Raw genomic sequence first — 26,324 nt, 5'->3', positions numbered from 1 at the left:
TGAAGTTGATGTGTATATATTATCTTTGATGTTTTATGTATTGGAATGTGTGTGTACATATTGATATTATAGCAGGTTTATGAATTTATTGGAAAAAATGATATGAATCAGATTTAAATGTATTTATTAGTGACTAATCAGCCACAAAAACAAATTAAAAAATAAATATTTTTTTTGATTTTACTATTAATTTGCGATGAAATAGCGACTAAATGCTCTTTGAGGCGATCTAATAACAACGAAATAGCGACTAATTTAGCGATCAAAAATTAACGACCAATTTACGTCCACACAGCGACTAAATGCTCTTCCCTGATGCGATCAAATAACAACGAAATAGCGACCAAAATCGCGACTATTTCGCGACTACAAATTAACGACCAATTTACTTCCACACAGCGACTAAATGCTCTTCTCTGAGGCGATCAAATAATAATGTAATAGCGACCAAAACAGCGACTATTTAGCGACCAAATTATAGCGACCAAATCAGCGATCATTTAGCGACCAAATTTTAACGACCATTTTTCAATACATTATCTGCCATGGCACCAAATTAGCGACCAAAAAATGGTCGCTGATTGGTCGCTAAATAGCGACCAATTTTCATATTGTCGCCAAAATTTTAGCGACTGGCCAAACACCGACCATTTCATTTTGGTCGCTAAATGGTCGCTATTTCATAATAGCGACCAAAATCTGCCTTTTAGCGACCAAAATTTTGGTCGCTAAATCACTGTTTTTTTGTAGTGTAACACAGAGGATACAGAAAGAGAAGGGGTTAAGTTGACATGACCAGAACCCATGACAAAAGATTTAGTACCATCAGCAAGAGTAACATACGAAGTCGATGCATGAGACTCAAGATTGGACAAAAGGGTAGAATTACCTGACATATGATCGGTAGCCCCAGAATCAATAACCCATTTGGAGGATGAAGACACAAGACATGCAGTAGAGTTACCTGACTTGGCAATTGCAGTGATAGAGGAGGAATTAGAGGATTTCAGAGATACCTGGTATTGGGTGAATCGTGCATACTCATCTTCAGATATCAAAATCCCCTGATCTGAAGGGGCCTCAACTGCCATATGCGCCATTTGTGTGCGCTGATTCTTATTCTGTAGTTTTTGACATGTCTTCTTAGTATGTCCGGGTTCGCGGCAGTAATAACAAATGATTCCTCCTGAGTCAAAAGTAGAACATGTTTCCCCATAATTCTGAGATCTTTTACGAGCATTAAAACCTCCCCTTTGACCACCTCTATTATTCTGTCTGCCACTGTCATTGTGGCTAATAAGGGCACTAGTGGAGTGTGAAGGAATTGGAGATTCTGTACGCAATATCCTAGTGAACACATCATGTAACGATGATATTTCAGAGTCAGAAAGAATCTGAGATTTAGCTGTCTCAAACTCTGGAGGGAGACCTGCAAGAAAGGTCATAACAGCCTTTTGCTCTCGTTGAGCTTGTTGAGTTTTCACATCTGTACTAAATGGCATCAATATATTAAGTTCTTCATAAACTCTTTTAAAATCCATAAAATAGGATGTCAAAGTTCTATCATTTTTCTGGACTCGGTAAAATGCCTTACACACATCATAAATACGGAAAATATTCCCTTTGCCAGAATACAGAAATTTCAAATACTCCATTAATTCTTTAATAAATTCACAATGATTAATAAGACTAATCACCTCACTATGAATAGAATTTTGAATCTGCAGAAACAAACGAGCATCATCCCTCATCCAATCTCTACGAGTTTCATCAGTTGGAGGATCCTTGGTAAGATGATCATCCATTGCAATACTTCGTAAATAAATACGGATAGTCTTACTCCAGTCTAAAAAATTAGATCCATTTAATTTGTGTTCCGTGATTTTAGTCATCACAGGAATCACATCAGTTACGGTGGTTTTAACTTCAGCCATCAGAACAACCAATCCAAAACAATCAAAATAGCAAAGGATCAGAAGAATAGTACTCGTGAACAGTACCGATGAACAATACCCGTGAACAATACCGATGAACAGTACCCGTAAACAGTATCGATGAACAGTGCCGTGAACAGTGCCGATGAACAGTACGTGAACAGTGCCGATGAAACACCTCCACCCAACACCCGAGCGGCAAACAAACCTCAGATCTGACAAGGGGTCGGTGTGGTGACTCCAGCGATGGTGAGATTCAAATGTTACCCGGATAAACCAAATGAATGGAGCCCTAAGTCTCCAAAAAAATTTTAAAATTTTACGAGAGAAAAAAAAATCTGTACGAGAAAGGCTCTGATATCATGTAAAAAGATAATATTTATTGTGTATCACAATAGAGATTACAACCTATTTATACATGAGAGACAGTATCTAAACAGAAAGGAAAATTAAACATATGATTATGCAATCCCTAAGATTAAGTAACTAATACATTTATTAATATTTACTTACTATATTAATATATTTACGTACGATAACCTATAACAAATTAAATATTAAATATTTAATTTTGATAAAATACTTAAGCTATCTTATTGGAGTTGAGCTTATTATAAGGCTATAGTACAGAAAGAATCCTAAGCTACAACTAGGGATGTAAACGGGTAGGGTACCCGCAAAATTGAGAGTACCCAAATCCGAACCCGATTATATATCCAATTCCCGAACCCGTCCCAAATCCGTTTAGTATTTTAATTCTAAAACCCGTATCCGTTCCATATCCGTTTAACAATACCCGAAGGATACCCGAACCCGATTTTTTTAATTCAATTTAATGATAAAAACTATCAAATAATCTATCAAAAATTGTAAATCAAAGATTGTGCAGAATACATCCCAGCAAACCCAGCAAAAATTGTAAATCAAGGATTGTGCAGAATACAACCCAGCAAACCCAGCAAAAATTGTAAATCAAAGATTTTGCAGAATACAACCCAGCAAACCCAGCAAAAATTGTAAATCAAAGATTTTGCAGAATACATCCCAGCAAACCCAGCAAAAATTGTAAATCAAAGATTGTGCAGAATACAACCCAGCAAACCCAGCAAAAATTGTAAATCAAAGATTTTGCAGAATACAACCCAGCAAACCCAGCAGTCAGTGAAGTGGGGGAGAGAATATGTCACCGACTGGGGAGAGAGAAGCAGATGTCGCCGATGCCGACCGAGGAGAGGGAAGAGTTGTCTCCGACTGGAAAGTGGGAGATGTCGCCGCTCGAGAGAGAAGGAGAAATCACTGACCGGGGAGAGAGAAGATTTATCGTCGACTGGGGAGAGAAAGGAGACGTCGCCGGACTGCCGGCACTCGTCAGTGAAGGAAGTGGGAGATGTCACCGACTGGAGAGAGGAGGAGACATCGCTGACTGGGGAGAGAGAAGATTTATCGTCTCTAGGGAGAGAAAGGAGACGTCGCCGGTGCCGATTAGGCCGCCGGCAGTCGTCAGTGAAGGGGAGAGAGGCTGGGAATTATGGGAAGGTACGCGAGGGAGAGAGGCGGCGACGAAGAGAGGGAAGCACGAGTAAAATGTTAAAAATGAATAGGGATTAGGGTTAGCTATGTTTATATAGTGAATCGGGTTCGGGTAACGGGTATCCGATCACTTAATCCCGAACCCTACCCGAATCCGAAACGGGTATAATTTTTCAAACCCGAATCCGCCCAAATCCGTTTTAGAAAAACCAAAATCCGTTCTAATAGAATTTGGGCGGATCGGGTACCCGTAAAAACCCGCCCGCCTGACATCCCTAGCTACAACCTTACTGTCTTTCCTCCAAAACCCAGAAGCCCCCATGGATACCTGCGAAGCAACAAACGTATTGTTGTCAAAGATCAAGATTATGGACTCAGAAAACGCCTCCAAAATCCTGGGTTACATCCTCATACAAGGCCTTGCTGACAATGATTTGTTGTCTTTAGCTTTTGGCTCCCAAGCCCTTTTGCAAAACGTTGTTGTGAAAACCAAAACCCACCTGGAACTTTCGACGAACGCTTTATCCACACATTCTGAGACATCCTCTCCTTCTCCGTTCAGTCCTATATCAAGACCTAGCAACAATTATAACCCATTCTTACAGTCTTCTGCTCAAGCTAATAATTTTATTGGTTTTGCGAAAAACCCATCTCCACGTTCATGGCCTGCTTCGGGCTTGACAAACAAGCCTATTGCTGCCCCCATTAGCGCAAAGGCAAGCCCTTTTTTGTCTTACGATAATATATGTGCTGGTTCACCTTTGGTGCCTCCATTTTCTAAGAATGGTGGTAATAGCAGCGGTGATGCTAGCAGTAACAGTAGTGATTTACTTAATGAGTATCACTTAGGTGGATATTCTCCGTTTAATGATGAGCTCTCTCCGGAAAATGAGGAATTAATGGACCCAATGTTACAATTTGATGGTTTTAATATGAATAATGCGGATACCCATTTGGAAAGGAGGAGATTCTCCGAGAGTGATGCGTGTATTGGTATTGAAGATGGGAGTTTTGGAATTGGCCTTAAACCTTCTATGTCCTTTGCTAGAGGGTTCTGCAAGAATGGGGACAATTGCAAGTTTATCCATGGTGGTTTTGAAGGTGATAGTATTACTGAGGGTAGTGGTGGCGGTGTCATGGGGGTGTCACTGAAGGAAATGGATGATATATATTTGCAGCAACATGAAGAAAAGATGAGAATCAAGTCTACACAACAGCAGCAAAGGTTGGCTTACAACAACCACATGAATTTTCAGTTGCGGCAAGAGAGTGATACCCAAAGGTATCTTTGGGATTTCATTTTCCTTTTTTTTTTCAAAAAATTACTCGCCTTTCAGCATTTTTGTTAGGTTGTCAGCAATTGAAATCGATAAAGAATCCCTAGGAATGCTCTCCATCCAGAGTCCAGTGTGCTATATATTTCACATTTTGTTTTTAACATGCATTTGCTGAGTTAATTTGTGAATATAGTCATTTGAGTTTTAGACTTAAGTTTGGTTTGGTATTTGATTTTTAATTGTGGAGCGATCAATCTTATTATTAAGTTGGTATTATGGTCTCAGCGTTTCATTTTAGAGTTTAGAGTACTTGTTTACCTTTTACCTTCATATTAGCTCTTGGTTATATTATTGACGTTAATTTAAATTGGCGGTTTTGGCCATGGATTTGATGCGTGGAAGATTTTTTTTCTTTCCCCCCCTTTTTTCTGGCTTTGAGGCTTTCATTTTGTGCTGGTTGTTGATGTTATTGGACGTATACCATAGTAAAGGGATGATATACAAGTTATGATTGTGATCGATGTATGTTTCTCTAGAAAAATTCAAAGGCGTTTACTTTTTAGTTTTTGCTTCATTTTGCTTTTTTTTTTCCCCCTTTCTTGATCAGCTAATACTATATTTTGGGGGTTTGATCCATTTCAGAATGGGGGCAGCATCAGTGATGATGGGTGATGGATGTTACAAGTTTGGCCAGTCCCGTTCTGAAAGGAATGACCTTATGCTAATGGCAATGGAAGAAAAGGCAAAATCAGCTTCTAGGCAGATATACTTGACATTCCCAGCTGATAGCACTTTCAAAGATGAAGATGTGTCAAATTATTTTAGGTAAAACTGCAAATATTTGTTCATTTGATTTCAAGTCTGATCACTGTTTGGGTTGGCTACACAACTAGTACTAAGAGATTAAGACTAGATGCTGATTAGTCCACCTCCAAAATAAGCAAATGTTCATGCCTAAAAAGGTTTATGTATAAATATAGAGTAGTTTATGAAAATTCATACAATTAAAGTTTAGAATTTTTGCAACTTGTATGCTGCCAGTTGTCTTGAAGAAGTGTTTGAATGTCTTCCATTGCCTTCATGGCATTAGTGACTTCCATTGATTATGGATGGTGAATGCTGGCTGCCTATGGATTGTTAACCTGCGATTTTGGCCATTTCCACCAAAATTAGGCCTTGGTTTGCAAAAGTTTAATGGGTGGTTTCAAGGCATTTCCATCAGTTGACCTTTTGGACACACTGGCATGGGTGCCTCTTGACATGTTCTGGTAGCTTGGTTATCTGAAAAACATAACTATTAAACTCATTAAAGAAGGAAATTGGAGATCATATCTCATGTTACAAATTGCAATAAGTTTATATGAATATTGCAGATATTAACCTAAATTGTGGTGGTGAGAATTTGAAGATTGCATACCCATGTTTGTTTATGGTGTGGCTTGTGGAGTATGGAGGAATGGGTTACTCAGTTTTAACTGTTTTTGAGAAAGCAAAGACTGCAAAGGGTGAGAACATTAATCCTTGAAAGCATTGCTTTGGGAAGGGTCATATACATGTTATGTAATATCTTATGTTGTTCTTTAGATGTAGGGTCCACTGTTTGAGTAATTAATTAAGACAATTCAATGGGTTTTGCAGCACTTTTGGACCGGTTCAAGATGTCAGGATTCCATATCAGCAGAAGCGAATGTTTGGGTTTGTTACATTTGTCCACCCAGAGACTGTGAAGTTTATATTATCTGGGGGAAACCCTCATTTTATTTGTGATTCACGAGTGCTTGTTAAGCCATATAAGGAAAAAGGGAAACTTGCAAACAAGTTTAGCTTCTTCTCTCTCTCTCTTTTTAAATTTTATTTCTCACTCTTTCTGGTGTTGATTCTTTAATTGTTAATGGAAAACCATAGGAGGCAACAACATATACAGCAACAGCTATTGGATAAGGGGGATTTTTCACCCGGTTCTAGCCCTTCTGGGCTTGATCCTAGAGGGCTATATGATTTTCCCCTTGGTAAGCAAAAAAACTATACAAGCAAGCATATAGTTTTCCCCAGAATCAGGGAAAATGTTTGGAAATAGTTCTCTTTTTTCCTTCCATAATTTCTCTTCAAAATCATATAGAACAATGTAATTCTCTTTATTGAATCTCCCTTCCGTCTACCGGAGCAAGAATGCTCTACAATACACAGGAGATGATGCTGAGAAGAAAGCTGGAGCAGCAAGTTGAGCTTCAACAAAAAATGGAACTCCAAGGGAGAAGGTTGATTAATCTGCAACTTCCAGACTTGAGGGGAGATTATTTTCATCATCACCAGCAAAGTCAGTCTGCTGGGACACCAATTTCTTTTCTCTCTCACACTTCTATTGATATCAATCAAAATCTTATTTCTGAAGTCAAGAATCGAGATACCTTACAAGGCCGGCTCATTAATGGTAATTGTTTAATATCAGCATGATATTTACAGTCGAATCTTGGATAGAGACGCTTTCTTTATTGTTAATTCCCATTCCCTTGTGGCAGACAAGGGTGACGCCTCAGCTACCACCATTGCCTCTTCTTTTACCGTTGGTGAGCAGAAGCTAAAGCATGAAGTAAATACAACTTGCATTCAGAGCAAAGATACTGTCAATGTTGAGAAGGAGAAACTCTATAGCATTCAGAGCAAAGATACTGTCAATGTTGAGAAGGAGAAACTCTATCCTGAAGGATGCAATGCGAACGAATGGTATGGAATTTGAATTCCCTAAGATTTTTTGCTACATCAGATGCCTCAATTGATTCTTACACAATTTCTGTTTTATGCTTCTTAGGCATTGTGGTAGTTTTCCCCTCTTTATTTCTATTGTTAATTTTTCTCATTTTCTGTTTAATTATTTGTAGCCATGGGACTACTGTAGAGCATGGTCTCCCTGATAGTCTGTTTGCTTCCACGAAGTCACTGGGAAGTCCAGGTCGATTCTCCTCGCTTTTGGTAGAATCTAAAGATAGCACCAAGTTCCCTGGCACTTCATCTTCTGAAATTAGTACATGAGTGCCCATGAATTCTACTAGTTTGTGGCTTCTCATTGATATTGTGAAGTGCTAAGGTCCATCCTTGCCTGAATTTGCTATTTTTGTATAATTCTGTCTTGCATATCCACTGGTAAGTTGTTAATTCTGATTCATCAGTGCTTTGTTTCTGATATTTTCCCTCTTTTTTTGTTGGACATGAAGGTAGTCATGTAAGTAATAAAGGTTGGCATGACCAAACAGATCAACCTTGCTAGGGTAAGCAATCATTGTTATTCTTGACTCTTTAATTCCAGACCTGTAATTGTCAGATCAAATAATTTTGTTATTGTGTTGGGATGCTGCAGAAAAGAAAAAAGAGTACATACAAAGAAGGTCCAGTAGATGCATAGCAAAATTATACCTGCACCAAATGGTAGATCTGAAGAGAATATCTCAGCAAGATTGCCATCATCGTCATGATCATCAATACAATACTACTAACAGCAAAAAGCATATTTACATACATAATGGACAGATGAACTCATTTTTGTCTCTTTTGTAGATCGTGTGTTGGACCACAAACTGGAATAGAAATATATTACACTTAATAGATTTTTTACAGTCATCGTTAGCAAGATTGATTATCCACTTTGAATCTCTAACAGGCATAGAGTAAAAAAGTGTTTTTTTTTTTTTTTTGAAAGAGGGGGTGGTTGAAATGAGCTATTATTTTATATGCCTAAGGCATACTTTTGGGGGACTATTTTGTCTCATTTAAATTTTTTAGGGTCCACATGTGGGAAAGGGCCACTCTTATCACATGGGTGCTGACATATCAAGATGGTACCACACTGCTTTCCCTTGCTGCTTCAAAAGCCAATTTGTTTATCTTAGTTCTGAGTTTGCTGCATTTGTTGCTGGAAACACTTGTGTTGATTTTAATTTTGATGTTTCTGAGCTCTAGCATTATCTTTGAATGTGCAAAAATAATTAAGTGTTGTTTTAATTGCATTTATCCTGAGGGTTTCCAATTAGTCCCACTTGACTTGTAACATCAGAGTATGAATGTAATTAATTCTCCATGATTGCATATTTGAGTCCACTAATCCCAGATAAGATCATTCTTGGATTTTGTCTCTAAACATGGACCCCTGGACTGCTCTATATGTCACTGTTATGCTTTTAAGTTTTACACAGATTTTTCAATCTCTCTCTCTCTCTCTCTTTTTTCCTTTTTAATGTTTAGTAGAAAATAAAAAGAAGCCAAACAGGAAATAAAATTATTATTTATTTGGAAAGAGGAGGGGTAAAGAAAATAATTAGAATTACTATTTTTATTTTTATTTCTCATCTTTCCTTATCCTTTTCCTCTGCAAAATTTTCCAAACAATATGTTAGGGGGAAAATACATAGGGTTAAAAAACCCCTTCATTTTCGCTTCTTTTTTTTTTTTTTCAAATAAAGAAAAGTGGAAATTTTATTTTATATTCTTTATATTTCCTAATTTTTGTTCATATATTTCATTTTTTATTGTTTAAAAATTGTTATCCACTTTTTTTATATGATTAATATATAAATAAATTATTATAATTTTATTTAATTTTTTTATTTTCAAAATAACTTCTTATTAATTATTAAAATATTTTTTAATATTTAATAAAATTTAATTTCAATATGTGCAATTGAAAAATATAAAAAAAATATTTTTTAATACGTATAAAAAAATAAAATAGATAAAAAAATTATGAGATTTTATTTTCTATATGCAAACTCAGAAAATTATAGATACAATAAAAAAAATTAAATCCAAGCAACTCAGACTTAACGCATAGTAAATGAGAGGTAAGCCAACCCACTGCACCATACTATGGCCCAACATAAACACATGGTAGCTACATAATGCTGCCCTCTTGGCAAATCTGTTTATCCTTCCATACATCTGCTAAGACAAGTCACCCTATGAACCATAAATTTTCTGTTTCTCCTAGGTGCAGGCCATGCCTCTGCTCCAATCTGGTCTTTTGAAATCTCACATCAGTTGTTAAGTGTTTGTGAATAAGGTTTATAGAGGATTAAAAATTTTATTAAAATCATTATAATTTTCACAATAATTTAGTTATGTCTCTAAATCTAGTGAATATATTTTATCTCAAATAAAAAAAAAAAAACATAAATTCGACTTGAACCTAAAAAAAAAGCAACATCTCATGTTGTTGCCTAAATTGATCTATATAGAACTTGGATTCTTTACCCCAATTTGTCAATAATGCTTCATTCATTCATCAACAATTGTCACACATTCTTAAGCCTTGAGGGGCAAGTCTCTGTTTCCCTTCCTTTTTTTCCCTTGAAATGCTAAATAACAGATGTGTCAAATGAAAGGGTAGGCCAAGGGCCAAGTCAGGCAGTGTACTAATGAGCTTGAAGAAGGAACCGCACTCTGCTCCACCTGACACCTGCATCATACATTACATGTCTCTCCATCTCTAATCAATCTTCACTTCATACCTTAGCAATTTTTGCATCATAACCTGATTGTTGCCTGAAGGTCCATTTTACAAACCAAACCAGATCCAGCAAAAGCAGTATTTAATTGCAAGCCCATCCCTTAAAATTACAAGCCCAAACCAATCCCCCTATCTACATCACATCACCACGCCTGACCCGTTACGGATCATTCTTACGACACCGTATCCAGTAATATTTAATTGCAATTTGGGTGATATCAGCCTCGTCAAAACCTACGCATGCGCATCTTGGAAACAAACAATTAGCACATATTCTGATTCTTGACACAAGTACAGTCCCAGAGTGGTGAGTGTGAGGATGAGGGAGACTTTCACATCAATGGCCCAGCAAATCTCTGTACCTGAATCTGAGAGGAGGATTTTGTTTCCATCAAAGGAAGATGCTCTCTTACCCTCCTTCTTCGTATTATTGCAGGTTTGTCCACGTTTCATATTCCTTGCTTGAATGATTTTGCTTATAAAATGTCGTTCTGGAATCTCTTTCTCTCACTCATTTTCACATTTGAAGGAGCAATCACAAGGAAAGAGGCTTGGCACTTTTGCTTTGATAGACACATTCTCAAGTGATCAAAGGTTAGTGTTTTTGTTTTGAGTTTCTTGAAGGCAAGCTCAACATGAAAGTTAATTAAGGGATGCATTGTTTTAATTGCCTAGCTATAGCCCAGTTGTCTTATACATTCCAACTTCCAAATGGAGGATTGGCATGTAGGCTATGTGTTTACTGAAAGGTCCCCATTAACCCTTTTGAGACATGCCCTATATAGGTTATTGCATGGGGGCCTGTCCACGAGATCTCCATTCAATTTTTGTAATTTTTAAAATGTCAACTAGCTGTGTATGAGATTTTGCTTGATTAATACAAACATATTGGGCTTGTTCATTTATTATTAACAGGTAATTTTCATGATTTCGTCTGTTATTATAGTGCTTAATTATGATACTTTCTACCCTTATTGGCATAACCTAGACTTGGGCCCGAGGGAAAAAATAAAAAAACTAGACCTGGTCAAGGGTCAGTTACGGTCGAACCAAAACTGGCCTGATTTATGACTGTTTTATAATTTTTTTACGGTTTTGTTCCGGTTTTATAGCCGGTTACGATTATATCTTTTACGGGTTTCATTTCAATTTCAATTAAATTTAAATTGTAAATGGTTAATCTAATTTGGATTTGAATTTTTTTTTAAAAAAAAATTAAATAGATTTAGTTAAGAAACATAAATCGATTGATTGATAATAGATTTAGTTTTGATTTGATTTAGCATAATTTGATCTTAAATGCATTTGAAATGAATTTGAGAGATTTGAATTTGAAACTCTCCGACCCCATTCCTTTATAACTTTGGCCAAAAAATATATATATAGTTTCTTTCTTTCCGGGCTAGAATACTTCTATTGACCAGTTTGATGTAAACGGTGCTTCAACTTGTGTTGTAATCTTAAAAAATGCAGTTCAAAGTTTTGAGTGAAGTTCATTACTAGTGTTCTTTTGGATTCTTACTCCTAAAAGAGCATAGAACACTTCATTCTTCCAGTTGCCAAACTAGATATAATCACAAAACAGTATCATTTTGAATCCAGTAATGTTAAGCAATTAGCCAGGGCAGATAAACAAATGGAAGGTAGGAAAGAAGGGATTCAGGTTTTGTACATTGACTGATTCTGAGCCATCCCTCAACCTTTCTCTTTGCTTCTTTCCTCTTCTCTCTACTTGGATTCTTCACAATGCATATGCATGTGTGTAGACCATGCATCACACGAATGTAGCAAATTTTTTTCCAAGCAAAGCAATTAGTTCCAGAAGCTGTTGTGGAACTAGGTAAAAAATTAGCAAAACAATCACACATTAAAGCACCATTAACTACCACATCAATAATATAATGATCGTATATAGGTAGATTTCTAAGAATCAATGAATGAGGAATAAGAAAGAGCGTTATTGTAATAATCCGTTAATATTTCTGTTCCTTCAGGAGGCTGTAGAGCATGGAAGGTAGCAGTCGCAGTTCTAAAAGTTCATCAGGTACCACATCACCACTTTTTAAGGATTTTGTCCTCTTCTTAATTCACTTCTTATAGAAGGGTAAATAGAGGATATGTGTGTAGCACATTTTTTCACGTTCATCAAATGTTCGGCTGTTTTGGAAACATTAGGCAAAAACAAATGTTCGGCTGTTTTGGAAACATTAGGCAAAAACAAATGTTCGGATGCTTTGGAAACAATCGGCAAAGACCCGTCAGAGTTGGAAAAACTACAGAAAGAGCACGAGGAAAAGACGAGAAAGATTCAAGAACTGAAAAGCCAAATTGAAGCAGTGAAGCTTCGGTTGGAGAAGAGGAAGAAGGAAGTTCCACAGGAGAAGATGGAATCTTTCAACAACTTGACTGAGAAATACAACAGCATGAGGGCTCAATATTATGCTTTGTTGGCTGAAAAAATCGAGGGACTAGAATAATAGAATAGTCTTTGACAGGTGTTAGACTGAAGTATCATGTTTCTCTTGTATAATTTAGCTGGATTTCTCTTTATTGTTTTGTGACATCAGCGCCTAGTAACCCCTTTTTTATTTTTTGTTGGTGTCTGCAGCCAGCAACGATGCCAAGCTCAACTCTTTTAGCAAACAGATCTCTAAGGTGTTTTTTTTTTTTATGACGTTAGTTTTTTTAAAAAATTTACTATTTAACTTTTATGTTATTAAAAAAATTAATTAACTAATCTTTCATTTAAAAAATATATTAATATATTTTTAAATTTTTAAAAAATTTACTTATTAATTATTTAGTTAGTTTTGATTATTAAATATTTTATTATTTAATTTTATAATTTAAAAAAATTTATTAATCAATCTATTAATTTTTTATAATAAATTTATTAATTAGTCTCTTTAATATAAAAATATTTTATTTTTTTATAATATTTAATAATTAAAATTAATAAAAATACTAATTAAAATTTTTTAAAATGATGAAAAATATATTTTTTAAAAATAAAATATTAATTAATAATTTTTTAATAATATAAAAATTAAATAATAATTTTTTTAATTTCTCATATTTTATTTTATTAATAAAATAATTTTTTTCAAATTTTATTATTAAATTATTAAAAATTTATTTATTATAACAGTTTAATTTTGATAGTTTTAATATTTATAATAATTTAATTTTTTATATTTTTAATACTATAACAATTTAACTACTTTAATTTAAGGTTGATTAACGTGATTTAATAGAATAAATAATTTTATTAATAAAACAAAAATTTATAAAATAAGAGAGTTCTAAAAATATAAAATATTATTTTATCCAAAGAACTTCAACTTTCACATAATTTTTTTAAAAAAAACAATTAAAATATTTCAAAGTAATAAATTTTATTTGATTTTTATAATATAAATTATTGTTTTATAAAAAATTAAATAATATATATAATGCTATATAATAATTATTTAAAATAAATTATAAGTTATTTTTATAAAAAAGAGTACGTGAGATTTTAATAAACTGATATCCAATTTCAATAAAAAAAATTTTAATCATTATAAAACTTAATTTTTTATTGAAATTTATTTTCTTTAAAGTATGATAAAATTTTATGACAAAGTTATTATTAAATTTTATTAGAAAGTTATCTTTAGTAAATATAATGAAGTGAATTTTTATTATATTTATAATTATAGATTTTTATTCAATCAGTTAAATTTTTTAATGACTAATTATATCTAATTAATATAAAATTTAAATTATATATTTTTATATAATTATTTTTAAATTATAAATAATTTATTATATTTAACTATTCTTTCAATTTAATTACTTGAATATTAGAATTGTTATTGTAGATTCCACTGACTCATATTTTTTTAGATTGATAAATTACAAGTATAATTTTATTTTAGTCTCATTATGCTAATTGATTATTTTTAAAATTAATAAATTTTAATTTTAATTTTAATTTAATAAATGATGTGACGATAAATTAATTTTAATTTTTCTATTAAGAAATGAATTAAATATGATCAAGAAAATATATTAATTGATTAATTTATATTTAAAATTTAAAGGTTTATATTTAATCAGTTTTTAGAATTTGAAAGCTTATTAAAAATAAGTTTTTTTGCCCAAAAAGAAAAGGGCAAAAGCAAAGGAGATTAACGCCAAGTTAAACGAAAAGAAAAGCAAAAGAGGATCAGAGCATAAGAACAAAGCATAACACAAACACGAGAAGATGACAATGGAGAAAAGAGAACAATCACAGCCCTCGTGAAAGTTGAAACAGTGACCCTTCTCTCTCTCCGTTCCTTCAAATCAAAGGAACTCACAGCCATCTACACGTCGTTTATTGCATATTCACGTTTCTCTCTCTCTTTATTGCTCTCTCAATTATTCAAACCAAACCCCACATCTTTATTTCTCACGCTTGCTAATTCCAATCATTGTCTCATTAACAGCCGTTTAATCGCCACTTTCTTACCCTCTCATTTCTGATTTCATGTTTCCCATATTGACATGTCGCCGGCATTGCTAGACGCCGGGACTCCTATTCAGAACCCTAATCTTAACGGTCAGATTTCTCCTCATCTTTGGTCGTCTTTTATTATTGCCTCTTGTTTATTTTTGGATTCTCAATAGGCACAACCCCTCATTGCAAAGCTTTTCAAACGCCATGAACCCATCAAAATTTGGTGATTTAAATTATGGGTTTTCAAATTCAAGCGGAAATATCCAGAATGTGAACTTTAGCTCGCCTTCTATCCCAGGATCATCGGGGAAGCCTGTTTCAAGGCCGAGATTGGTGAAAGTTAGAAGGGAATCGAATTCCCAGAAATTGAAGTCCCCAGCTGACAACTGCTCGAGTCCCGGTTTTAATCCGTTCCGACCTTTTTCGGGCTCTGCTGAACAGGATGTTGCAAAGTCCAGTGCATTTGGGTTTGGTAGCGTTGGGAATCAGTCATTTATCTTTGGGACGAGTAAAAGTAGTTTTGGTGGGAATTCAGATTCAGGCAAGTGGAATGTGGAGAATCAAATCACTGAACAAATGAAAAATGTGAGAATTGGGAGCGGAAATGCGTTCATGAATACGAACTTAAATGCAAGCGATAGTAGTGATTTTGTGTTTGGGAGCGATCGCAATAAGAATTCCAGCATTGATGATGGCATGAAGAAGTTGGCCATTAATGATAAAGAGATCGAGAAGCTTGTTGATGAAAGGTCCAAATTAACGGCAAATTATATTGCCACATTTGGGCCCGGGAGTGGTGACAATGTTACCGCTTCCATTGGGAAAAGTGGGGAATCAAATCTACCAGATGAGTTGAAGAAAAAATTGGATATCGAAGAGACAGTGGGTTTCAATGGCGGTAGCGGTATCTCCAGTGTCGATGAGGTGAAAATGTCTGGTTCCAGAAGAAGTGCAAATATTAGCAATGCATTTGCCGAAAGCTTGGAGACTGCACTTCCTGATCAGATTAAGAGTTTGAACATAAAGGACCCTTTGGATGCTAATGCCATTGATAAAAAGACCTATGAAAAGAATAGTTATGCGTCTGGAAGCAGGAAAGGCACTGGGAGTCAATTGGGTACAGAAACTGAAAGCATACTGTTGAGCGAGATGGAGAGAAAGTTAAACATTGCAAGTGCAATAGGAGAATCTTCTGATCAAACTGACATGGGATGTTCTTCTTTTCGAGTCTTTGCCAAGGAAATGCAAACTGGAAATGGTTGTGCTAAGAAGTTCCCTGATTTTTGTAATTCTGTTGAGATGGAATTCACTTTGAAGGGTGGGATGCAGGGTGAGGAAACAAGTAGTAGTCGAGTTCCTATCGACCAAACCAAAAAAGATACACAACCAAGTGGAGTTGCAGAACCATCATCTGCATTCTCATCTAGTGGCTTAGCTGGTGGGCATGCTTTTGGTATTGGATTGCCACCAACAGGTAAAGAGGAGAAAAGAGAGGGGTTTATTTTTACAAGCAGGCAAGATAGTGTTGGATCACCCTTTGTTGAATTTAAAACACCGAATCCAAAAGGAAATTTATTCTCTGGTTTAAATCAGAAAGTGGAAATCAGTGCGAAGTTTAAAGACTCAAAACTAAAGAAAAAAAGGGGAAAGTTGAAGCAACCAGCCAAAGTGCATCTATGGCCTGGACAAGAGTTTGTTTCAAGGGAAAGTGGTTGGTGCGAAACCCCTGAGGTTTCTGAATCTTGTTCACCCATGGATGTTTCACCATATCCGGAAACATTATCTGATACTCAATTTTCTAGGGAAACTTCTGTGGCATCAGAGGGATCTTTCAATCTCGATAACCAATATCCATCAACTGATTCACAGCCATCTGCTTTAAACGATGCCATAGATGAAGATTTGGTTATTGCAACACAGCAAATGGATATAAATGAAGACGATGTGCAATTCAGAGAATCGAAAAAGGAAGGTTCTGGTTATTGTTCTGATAAATGTATTGGTGCTGAAAATCCTCAAGAAGATTCCACATCATTCGCTGAAACAGAAAGCTTTAAATCAGCAAATGAGGAAATAGAATTTATCAATGACGTTGTGGTTACTTCAGCAGAAAATGGAGCCAGTTCTAGTACAAGTACTGAGAGGCAAGGTAGTGATGTCGGGGTTCAGTTTGGTTCTCCTGCAAGTTCTGAGGTTATAGGTGCTTCTGGTTTCACCTTTGTTTCTTCTTCTGCTGCTCAAACATCATCAAAACGTCAGCATAAAAAGAAGAATTGGGTTAAAGTTGGTCATGCTCTTTTTAATTCCAGCTCAAATGCAAAAGTTTCACAGGCATCATCATCTTCAGAGTTTACTACATTTTCTGGAGCTTCATTGCCTTCATCACCTACTTTGGGCAAGAAAGTAGGTGTATCCACTCCATTTCACATGAGGGGAGATAACTCTGAGGAGCTTGGTGGACAGGAGATGAAGCAAGAATCTGATTTAATTTCTAGTGCATCTATTGCAGCTCAGGAAGCATGTGAAAAGTGGCGATTGAGGTAATATTAATTTATAATAACTTCTAATTCATTAATAAAATGTCCGTTTTGAAATATTTTCTTATCATCCATTTGGTCTTAGCTGTTCATTTTATTTTGTGACTATTGTGCTCAATTTGCTGTCAGAATTGAGTCCACTATTTTTTAACCTTTTATTTTAGGGGAAACCAAGCATATACACGTGGAGATTTGGCCAAAGCAGAAGATTGTTACACACAAGGGATAAATTGTGTTTCTCCAAGTGAGACATCTAGAAGCTGTCTTAGGGCTTTGATGTTATGCTATAGCAATCGTGCAGCAACACGAATGTCTCTTGGAAGAATGAGAGATGCACTTGGAGATTGTAAGATGGCTGCTGAAATTGATCCCACTTTTCTCAGGGTGCAAGTTAGAGCTGCAAAGTAAGGGCTCTTTTTTTTGGTTGTATGTGGTCTTTTATTTTGAGTAAGTTAATAATTTAATAATGTTAATTTTTGTTCTTTCTTTCAATTGCTATTTTAATTTTATTGCACTGGTTTGTTGCAGCATCACTTATATTTTGCATTGCATAATCTGGTTGATTTGCAATTAGTTGAGTTCAGTTTGACTGGTTTTTGATATTGACTAGGCATTATTTCTCATTATTTTTCTTGTTAAGTTGTCACCTGGCCCTGGGGGAAGTTGAAGATGCATCACAGTATTTCATGAAGTGTTTGCAGTTTGGAAATGATGTATGCGTGGACCGAAAAGTTGCAGTTGAAGCCTCTGAGGGACTACAAAAGGCACAGGTGCTCTTTTTCTGACCTTTTTTGTGAGTAGAATCTTGTAGTTTGTCCTCTAATCAAATAAGTGCTTTAATGATCCATATTAATTAAAAATAAAAGAATAAAATGCAGATAAATATGGTGTAATATTAAAACTGGCCAAAATGATAAATGCCTACATGTTTGAACTTCCAACTAATAGTACTTTTGTTGTCTATCTGGCTCTATCCATGCCTAATCAGTGTCTTTTTTTTCCTTGACTGACAGAAAGTGTCAGAATGCTTGCAACATTCTGCTAAACTTTTGGAAAGGAAAACTTCCTATGATGCAGGATGTGCTTTGGAGCTACTTTTGGAGGCTTCAACTATTAGCCCATTCTCAGAAAAATTACTTGAAATGAAAGCAACATCCCTTTTCCTGGTTTGTGTTTGTTCTACTTGTGCTTTGAAACTTTAAATCTGTGATTTGGATTCTACTGGTTTCCTGTTTAAGCCCCAATGCAGATTCAGAACTGAGTTAAAATTTTACATTATCTTGCAGCTGCGGAAGTACGATGAAGTAATTCAACTATGTGAGCAGACTTTTGATTCTGCCAAACATAATTCTCTTCTAATAGATGCTGATTGCCAATCAGCAGATCTCGGTGATCACGAACTTATGAATAATGTGTCCTTTTCTCTCTGGCAACTCTGGCGAAGCAACCTCATTTTCAAATCCTACTTCTACCTTGGAAAGCTGGAGGAGGCTATTGGTTCACTAGAAAAGCACAAGGAACTGACTGCAGAAAGGTAACTTATACTCCCTACTCTTGTTAAATAACTTTGTTCTTAATTTTCTAATTTGATACTAATATTGTTCCTTCAGTGGTTTGTCCAGGAATGATAGCAAGATGATGGATTCATTAATATCCTTAGCTGCCACTGTACGAGAACTCTTATGCCATAAGGTACAGCACTGCTTCTAAAATTTTCTTTCTGAATGGGTTCAATAGTGTTTGAGGCACCTTAATGTGTTATCTCATGGCATCAACTTGGAAATGGCTGTTGATCATGTGTTCAACATGCTTGTTGTTGGATGGATCTTAATGGTGTAGCGTTTGACAGAATAGTGGAGCACAATACTGGTTTGCCTTGCTTCTTTTATTGAACTATTCATTTGTTTCAACTCTACGATATCAGACTAAATGCTACCTTTGTATAGCCACTTCATTTTAACCACAGAATGGAAGTATTAACAATTCAACTGTGTGATGAACCCACATTAGGGGATTAATAATCTGAGATATAGACACAGGAGAAAATATTTTTTTTTGTAAATGTTTAAGGCATTTAATAGAGATTCTCTGTGCTTTATTTTTTCTTAGACAGAAATGCTTGGATGATTTCTTGACCACACCATCATATTTAATAGACATTTTTTGTTCTCATTTGTAGGCTGCAGGAAATGAAGCATTTCAAGGGGGAAAACATTCAGAAGCCATTGAACATTACACTGCTGCTCTGTCATGCAATGTAGAGTCACGTCCTTTTGCTGCTATTTGTTTTTGCAATCGAGCTGCTGCATACAAAGCATTGGGCCAAATTACTGATGCTATTGCAGACTGCAGCCTAGCAATAGCTCTTGACGGAAATTATCTGAAGGTATTGCTCTGAAATGATTCCTTTTTGGCTTTGACACCATTCACCTTGTTTGGCTGTTTGAGGACTTAATATCTGAAGTTTTGAACTTCATGTTTATAAGGAAATTGGGAATTATTATTGCACTTACTTCTTGATGCATTAACCACTTAACCTCCTATTCCATTGTTGAAAATTATAATTTAAAAAATGCAACTTAGGCAGACTAGTTTGCAATTAGATAGACTGTCCATAATGCAATGCAGTTAGTCCCTTTCAAGTTTGACCCCTTCTTTAATGATGTGCATGAGCAATTGTGCTTTCATCACTTAGTCCTGTTAGTGGTAAATTTTTTGACTAATGATCGTGGTTAAAACATTAGAACTTCTAAATAGAAACATATTAAAGTCCATTAAATAAGCTCTCACACGCTGATGTGCCAATAGAACTAAAAGCCTAAATCTTTTTAGGCTGCTAACAAGATCTATATCAAAGTTTATTAAGCTTACTGGGTGATTCAAGCTGATCCTTTATGTATAGGCAATTTCCAGAAGATCCACTTTATATGAGACGATTAGGGATTATGGACAAGCAGCTAGTGATCTTCAGAGACTTGTATCTCTTCTCACCAAGCAATTAGAGGAGAAGTCCAATCAGTTTGGATCATCTGAGAGAATGGGGAACTTGGCAAATGATCTAAGACAGGCTCGTATGCGTCTTTCCACAATTGAAGAAGAAGCACGAAAGGAGATCCCTCTGGATATGTACCTTATTTTGTAAGTTCATTCTTGTTTGGAAAGTTAAATATGTCCAGACCTTTTTATGATGTGTGTCAGGTTCAATGAAAAATGTATCTAAATCTCAATGCTGTAGAAAAACTTGCTTTAGGTAACCTCAGGTTCTGTCTGCATGCATTTGTGAATTAATGTGACACTTGAGAAAATTAGGGGTGTGTAATTGGTTGGTTTGGTTCTGAACCAAAATAATGGACCTGTAAGAACTGAACCGATTTATAAGGAACACTGAATTGGACCAATCTGAAAAACTGAAATATTTTTATTTTAATAACCAAAATCGAACTGATTTATCAAAAAACAAATCAAATTGGTTCAGTTTGGTTTTTCGGTTATAACTGATTTCTGCTCTCCCCTAGAGAATATACATGATATAAATGTGTTATGGCAATATTGACTCCAGAACAGAATCAGTTTTGCCCATAATTTTTTTTCCTCCACATTTTCTTTGGATCCATTTTATGAGAAAAAATATGCTTATCTTCTAATCAATGAGCATTTTAGGGTGAGTGCATTTAATTATTTACCTGTTTGCACCTTATCTTGATGATTCTTAACAGTGTTCACTGGTATGTAGTGTAGATTTGTAATGCAGAAATGAGGGTTCAGTGTCCCAGATAAAGTGGAAGATTGTATGAAGAGAGGGATAGACTTTCTAGATCATTGAAATTCAATATGATTTGGTCATTAGGTGTTCTTACAAGCATCACTCAACTCATAAAAAGCCATATACTGGTATTAATTTGAGAACAATTAGTAATATTAGAACTTCCATACAAAATGTGTACTTTCGTAATCCTGGACAAATGGATGAGTTATCTTGTTTTACTTTGTAACAAACACTTTCGCTTTTTGTTCAAGATTAAAAATTACCAGATATTTTAGAACAATTCAAATTGAAAATTGCTGGGGATTAGAGATTTGTGATATCTCATCTCTATTTATCTAATAATTTTGGGATGATGCATGCTGAGGCATGAATATAATATGTGTATGTGGGACATAATGTCTCTATCTTTGCTTTAAAAATGTCTTGCTGATAGTTAAGGTTGATCATAGTTGTGGCTTAAAATCACTTAATATACAAATGATGATGGCAGGGGAGTTGAACCTTCTGCTTCCGCCTCAGAAATTAAGAAGGCATATCGAAAAGCTGCACTTCGGCACCATCCTGATAAGGTTTCTTTGTTTTCTGCTATAGCCATATCCTCAATGATTTTCCTCACTGACCAATTGATCTTCATTTAGGCTGGTCAGTCCTTGGCTAGAAGTGAGAATGGAGATGATGGTCTCTGGAAGGAGATAGGAGAAGAAATCCACAATCACGCTGACAGACTTTTTAAAATGATTGGAGAGGCATATGCAGTGCTTTCAGACCCTACTAAGGTCCTGCTTGTTATTATTATTATTTCATGATTATTTTATGGCTTTCTATTCCTTTATTGGCTCAAAATTTTCTTTTTTTTTTGAATGTCCAGTTTACAGGCCTGGGTACCCAACCTGGCCTGACCTGAAAAATAAATGCAAGAATAGGCAAAGAGTTATGCCCAGGCCTGGTGTGGCCCAATTAAGGCCTGTCAGTGAACTGGGCTGGGTTTGGGATCTCATTTTCCTTAAGCCTGACTTTTCCAACAAATAAGATATTTTTTTATTAAGATGGTCTGGCCTCATAAAACACATGGGCCAGGATGGATGGGCCTTTTGATCAGGTCTAGCTTTTTCCATCCAAAACGAGGAGACTTGCCTAGTGAAGTATTATCAACTTACTTTAAGTTGGTCTGGCCAAGGGTGTGGTTGTCTTTGCCACTAATAAGCTCTGATTTCAAGTGCAAGTTGTTTAGCACATAATAGGTGGAAAAGAAGTGCAAGAAAGGTGTAAGCATAAAGAAGCAATAGGTAAAAGCAAACTCAAAAACTAATATAAACATTAAACAGAAATTACAAGAATACTAGGCAGCTTATTAAGTGGTTTTTGGTGAAAATCATGGTACTATTATGTTTACATGATGTTAGGACACTTGCCTGGTAATGGTCGCAGTCAGCTTCTCCGAACAGTGCCAAGAAATTGAAGACATAACAAGTTTCTCAGAACAGTTGCCTGGTTGTGCATGCATTGTCTATGAAAATAGTAGACTGTACCCTATGAAGAATGAAAACACTTTTTTTTTTAGCTTTTTCCTTTTGTCCTTTTTTCTTTTTTCCTTGGATCTTCACTCTTTTGTCCCTCCTGTAAGCGAAAAATCATAGTGCACTGTTATGAAGCAGAATTCTTCATTCCAGAAAAGAGTAGACATTAGGGAGAAATAGAGAAAGGAAGAGAAGAGAAACAGGAGAAGAAATGGAGAGAAATAGAACTTAGATGAGGGAAAAAAGGAAATAAGTAGAAAGGGAAATTATTATAATCTTGATATTTTTTTACTGATCTTTTCCAGCCCGTAGACTGTTATCTGTACACTGTTTTAGTGACAGAAATAACTGCCTTTTGACTTCTCTGACTAGTTCTGAGCTAGTGAGCTATATCTTTTTTCTACCCTCTTCCCCATAGAATTACATTTCCTTACATAGTGTTTGGTTCAATTCTATTTTACAAAACTATGTGGAATTTAATTGAATTCTAAATAGAATTCATTTGAAATAAATTCTGTTTGTTATGACACAATTTAAAATGCAGAATTCAATTGAATTTCACATAATTCATCTTTTCATTTCCTAAATTACCCTTCAGAGTAAAATAAAAAGTTTTACTCTATCAAAAAATTTTATATCTAATAATTTATAACAATTAAAAAAAATATAAACCCATTAAAAATATATTAATAAATTTAAAATAAATTTTCATGATTAGGAGATTTACATAATAAAATAAACAGTTTTAGTAAGAGAACATAAACTTAGATATTATAAAATTAGAAAAATAAGGAAAATATATTATATAATTGTCTATATATAATAATAGTAGATAAATAGAAAACTAGTTTTATAGTTTTCACTTTTATGTCCAATAAAGCATAAGGGATAAATTATTGAGAGAAAATTATTTAGGAAGGGCATTTTAGTCCAAAAGATGTGTAAATTAATTCCATCAAATTTGATAGGAATTCATTTTAGTTATAATCAATTCCATAGAATTGAATTTTAATTTTTATTGAAACCAAATACACAAAACATGGAATTCAATTGAATTCCACAAAAATTTAGGAATTGAAATTGAACCAAACATAGCCTTATTCTCCTTATTATTCATGACATACATTTCCATTTACATAATTCTCATCACTCACTACCTTAGTGATATCAGCCTTTTTCAAATGCCTTTGGAGGTAACAAAAGATTTGCTTGTAAGCTTAGCATATTTGGATCAGCTGTGGATTTCTTATATTTAGATCAATATAGTGCTCCTTCCTGTTTTCTCTCTTGTAGATATACTCAATTTGAATTTGTTCTTGGGTTTTAGATCAATTCACATGGTTCTCTTTCCTCTGTATTTCTAGTTCACACGTTTTATCTCTTAGATTGAAAAGGGTCTATCGCTTTGCCATCCATTATCTGTGGTAAATCCTTTTAACTTGAAGGTTAAAAATTGGCTTCAGTATAAATCTAATTGATGACGATTTTCTTTTTCACCGTTGGCATTGTGCCCTTCTTTTGTAGCACACTGTTAATTTTACTTATTCTAGTTATGTTTTTTCAGTGAGAAAATTTGGTGTTTATTTTTGTCAATTGCCATCTGTTTGCAGCGCTCACAGTATGATCTTGAAGAAGAGATGAGAAATGCCCAAAAGAAACATGGTGGAAACAGCACATATAGAACATACTCAGATGCTCAGAAACATCAATTTGAAAGAAGTGGCCCTAGGAGACAATGGAGAGAGGTATGGAGAGCATATGGCAGGTAGCTCACCAATGGAAGAGATGAGGTCCGAGAGATCTCGCTGACAATCAGATGTACTTGATAAGAATCTCCATATTCAGAGTGACAATTGTGTGAGAACATGGTAAGAATTCTTTAGATTTCTGATGAAATGAAAATTAATCAGGTGATGGGTTTGATTAGTTAGTTGCAGTCTGTAACTTCAATTGGGATTGAGTGGGTTTGCAGGTGGGAAATCGGTTCGGCGACACAGACAATTGATGACTTTCGCAGCGGGAGGTAGAGGATGGTTTTCTCAGCCGTAGAAAGATTTTGTTCTCCAAATACACCATGGGGGGAAAAGAAAATGGTTCCTAGTGAGGGTTTGACAAACTACTATGCAAATTTGTGAATCGGATTTTTTTTTTTTTTTTATGAGGGAAAAAGAACAGAAAAGAAGGGAAAACAAAGTAGAGTGCCTTAATTTTTCACGAGATATGAGAAAAAAGTTGATTTTCTTGTTGTAGCTGCTTGAGGTGTGTAAATTTACCGGCAACTTGTACAGATTAATGTTAAAAAAGCAATCAAGAAACCACAATATTATATATGTTATAATTTGATTCTATCATTACGTCAACTGCAATTTTCATATCAATAAATTGTTTTGGCAGTCAATGATGGACTTGTGCTGCACTTTATTTTTACGTTTGTTTTTTGGGTTATTTGGAACTAGCGTTGTTTTAATATTCGGCGACGTTTTCTTGCAGTAGTGATGCAATTCCCATAGCTGATATGCCAATTAGCTATGCTCTTCTTCTCTTCATACTTTTGATTATAATTATGTCAAATAAAAAAAAGTTGACTTTATCATTCAAAATTTAAAATATTGAATATAAAAATTTTATATTAAAATTAAATATATTCTAGATTTATTATATATAATATTAAATATATTATATTAAATAAATATTTATTATAAATAAATTTCTATTATATAAAATATCAAATATAAATAATATATATTAAAATATTTTATTGAATATTTGTATTTAATATTATAAATTGTGTATAAATTTTTATATTTAAAAAATTTTACTTTCTATTAATAATATTCTAAATAAAATGAAATATTATATATTTTAAATTATAATTTTGTTTTATATTTTAAATTTTTATTAATATCTATAATATTATATATTTACATAAAATTTTAGGAATTTATACGGATCCAATTTAGTATGGTTAGCTATAATTGTGTTCAATTGAAAAAATTTTTATTTTTTTTTTAAATTTAGAGTGCTGAATATAAATATGAATTATTATAAATGTTTAAATTTTTTTTATATTCCTTTTATTTAAGTCATTAAATGAATATATAATATTAAAGGGATTTAGATTGAATTCAAATAATAACAATATTAATTGGAATGGAGATCAGGTAGAGTGATTTTCGTACATGTTACATCCCTCCAGCTCTTCGGTTTGGAAAATCTAGGTAGCCTAGCCTAGGATTTATTTTACTTTGGACTTGGGCTTCTATCTTTCGCATATGGCTAGATGGGTTGCGTCATGTGGCTCTCTTTGGACCACAGGCCTTGTAATATGCGGACCATGGGCCTTGTAATTATGCTGCATATTTTCCGTAAAAGAAAAAAATAGATACAGGCATTTACCGTATCCCCACAATTTCTTTTAGGTTGATATATATATTTATCTTCAAAATTGAAATATGTGTTTTCCGAGAAATAAATTCATTAGTTTTATATTACTACTAAATTAAAATTCCATTAATATTTGAAAAAGAGCGATGATAAATAATAAATATTATAATCAATAATTTTAAAAGTATAGATTGAAGTGTTTTTTTAGGACTTCTTTTATATTATTACAAAACATATAAGCTAATTACACGTTATTCTAATCCGCTTGGAACTGGGAAACTAGCTGGTAAGCTAGTAATCCAACTCCAAATTAAGCAAGGAGAACTAAGGCCCTATAAAAACTAAAACTTTCTTTGCAATAACTTGCTACTTAGGTAATCAATTTACTCGTTTGAGAAT

At 34.3% G+C, this 26,324-nt stretch overlaps 2 protein-coding genes and 1 long non-coding RNA gene across 10 annotated transcripts; all 3 read left to right on the top strand.

Moving 5' to 3' along the window:
* Nucleotides 1-3,724: 3,724 nt before the first annotated feature.
* On the top strand, nt 3,725-8,012 carry LOC110617160 (zinc finger CCCH domain-containing protein 55). 6 transcript variants are annotated; one of them, XR_006350966.1, is made up of 9 exons: nt 3,725-4,746; nt 5,384-5,566; nt 6,380-6,559; nt 6,647-6,750; nt 6,906-7,172; nt 7,261-7,359; nt 7,408-7,465; nt 7,621-7,826; nt 7,954-8,007. XR_006350966.1 is itself a non-coding variant. In XM_021759776.2 (8 exons), the coding sequence occupies exons 1-8, from the start codon at nt 3,785-3,787 to the stop codon at nt 8,004-8,006; spliced, it is 2,025 nt and encodes a 674-aa protein (XP_021615468.1). In that variant the 5' UTR covers nt 3,725-3,784; the 3' UTR covers nt 8,007-8,012. The 6 variants fall into 6 exon arrangements, 3 of the variants coding, with proteins under 3 accessions (XP_021615468.1, XP_043813283.1, XP_021615465.1); XM_021759776.2 differs by having other exon boundaries at nt 7,261-7,465; nt 7,621-7,691; nt 7,954-8,012; XR_006350965.1 differs by having other exon boundaries at nt 3,726-4,746; nt 7,261-7,465; nt 7,958-8,012.
* A 1,844-nt stretch (nt 8,013-9,856) lies between these two features.
* LOC110617161 lies at nt 9,857-12,806 on the top strand. Its single transcript, XR_006350967.1, has 4 exons — nt 9,857-10,674; nt 10,768-10,832; nt 12,233-12,282; nt 12,450-12,806. It is a non-coding gene; the product is annotated as an uncharacterized LOC110617161 (long non-coding RNA).
* A 1,599-nt stretch (nt 12,807-14,405) lies between these two features.
* Nucleotides 14,406-24,882, top strand: LOC110617158. 3 transcript variants are annotated; one of them, XM_021759769.2, is made up of 12 exons: nt 14,409-17,261; nt 17,423-17,662; nt 17,899-18,028; nt 18,272-18,424; nt 18,545-18,792; nt 18,881-18,950; nt 19,438-19,644; nt 20,161-20,396; nt 21,515-21,593; nt 21,663-21,800; nt 24,152-24,409; nt 24,514-24,882. In XM_021759769.2, the coding sequence occupies exons 1-11, from the start codon at nt 14,926-14,928 to the stop codon at nt 24,308-24,310; spliced, it is 3,996 nt and encodes a 1,331-aa protein (XP_021615461.1). In that variant the 5' UTR covers nt 14,409-14,925; the 3' UTR covers nt 24,311-24,409; nt 24,514-24,882. The 3 variants fall into 3 exon arrangements, with proteins under 3 accessions (XP_043813282.1, XP_021615461.1, XP_021615458.1); XM_021759766.2 differs by having other exon boundaries at nt 18,869-18,950; XM_043957347.1 differs by lacking the exons at nt 21,515-21,593; nt 24,514-24,882 and having other exon boundaries at nt 14,406-17,261; nt 18,869-18,950; nt 24,152-24,288.
* The last annotated feature ends 1,442 nt before the right edge of the window (nt 24,883-26,324 follow it).

Source organism: Manihot esculenta, chromosome 6 (genome assembly GCF_001659605.2).
Source record: "Manihot esculenta cultivar AM560-2 chromosome 6, M.esculenta_v8, whole genome shotgun sequence".
Taxonomy (NCBI): Eukaryota; Viridiplantae; Streptophyta; class Magnoliopsida; order Malpighiales; family Euphorbiaceae; genus Manihot; species Manihot esculenta.
The sequence above is the reverse complement of the archived record's forward strand: the minus strand, read 5'-3'. Positions and strand labels throughout refer to the sequence as shown.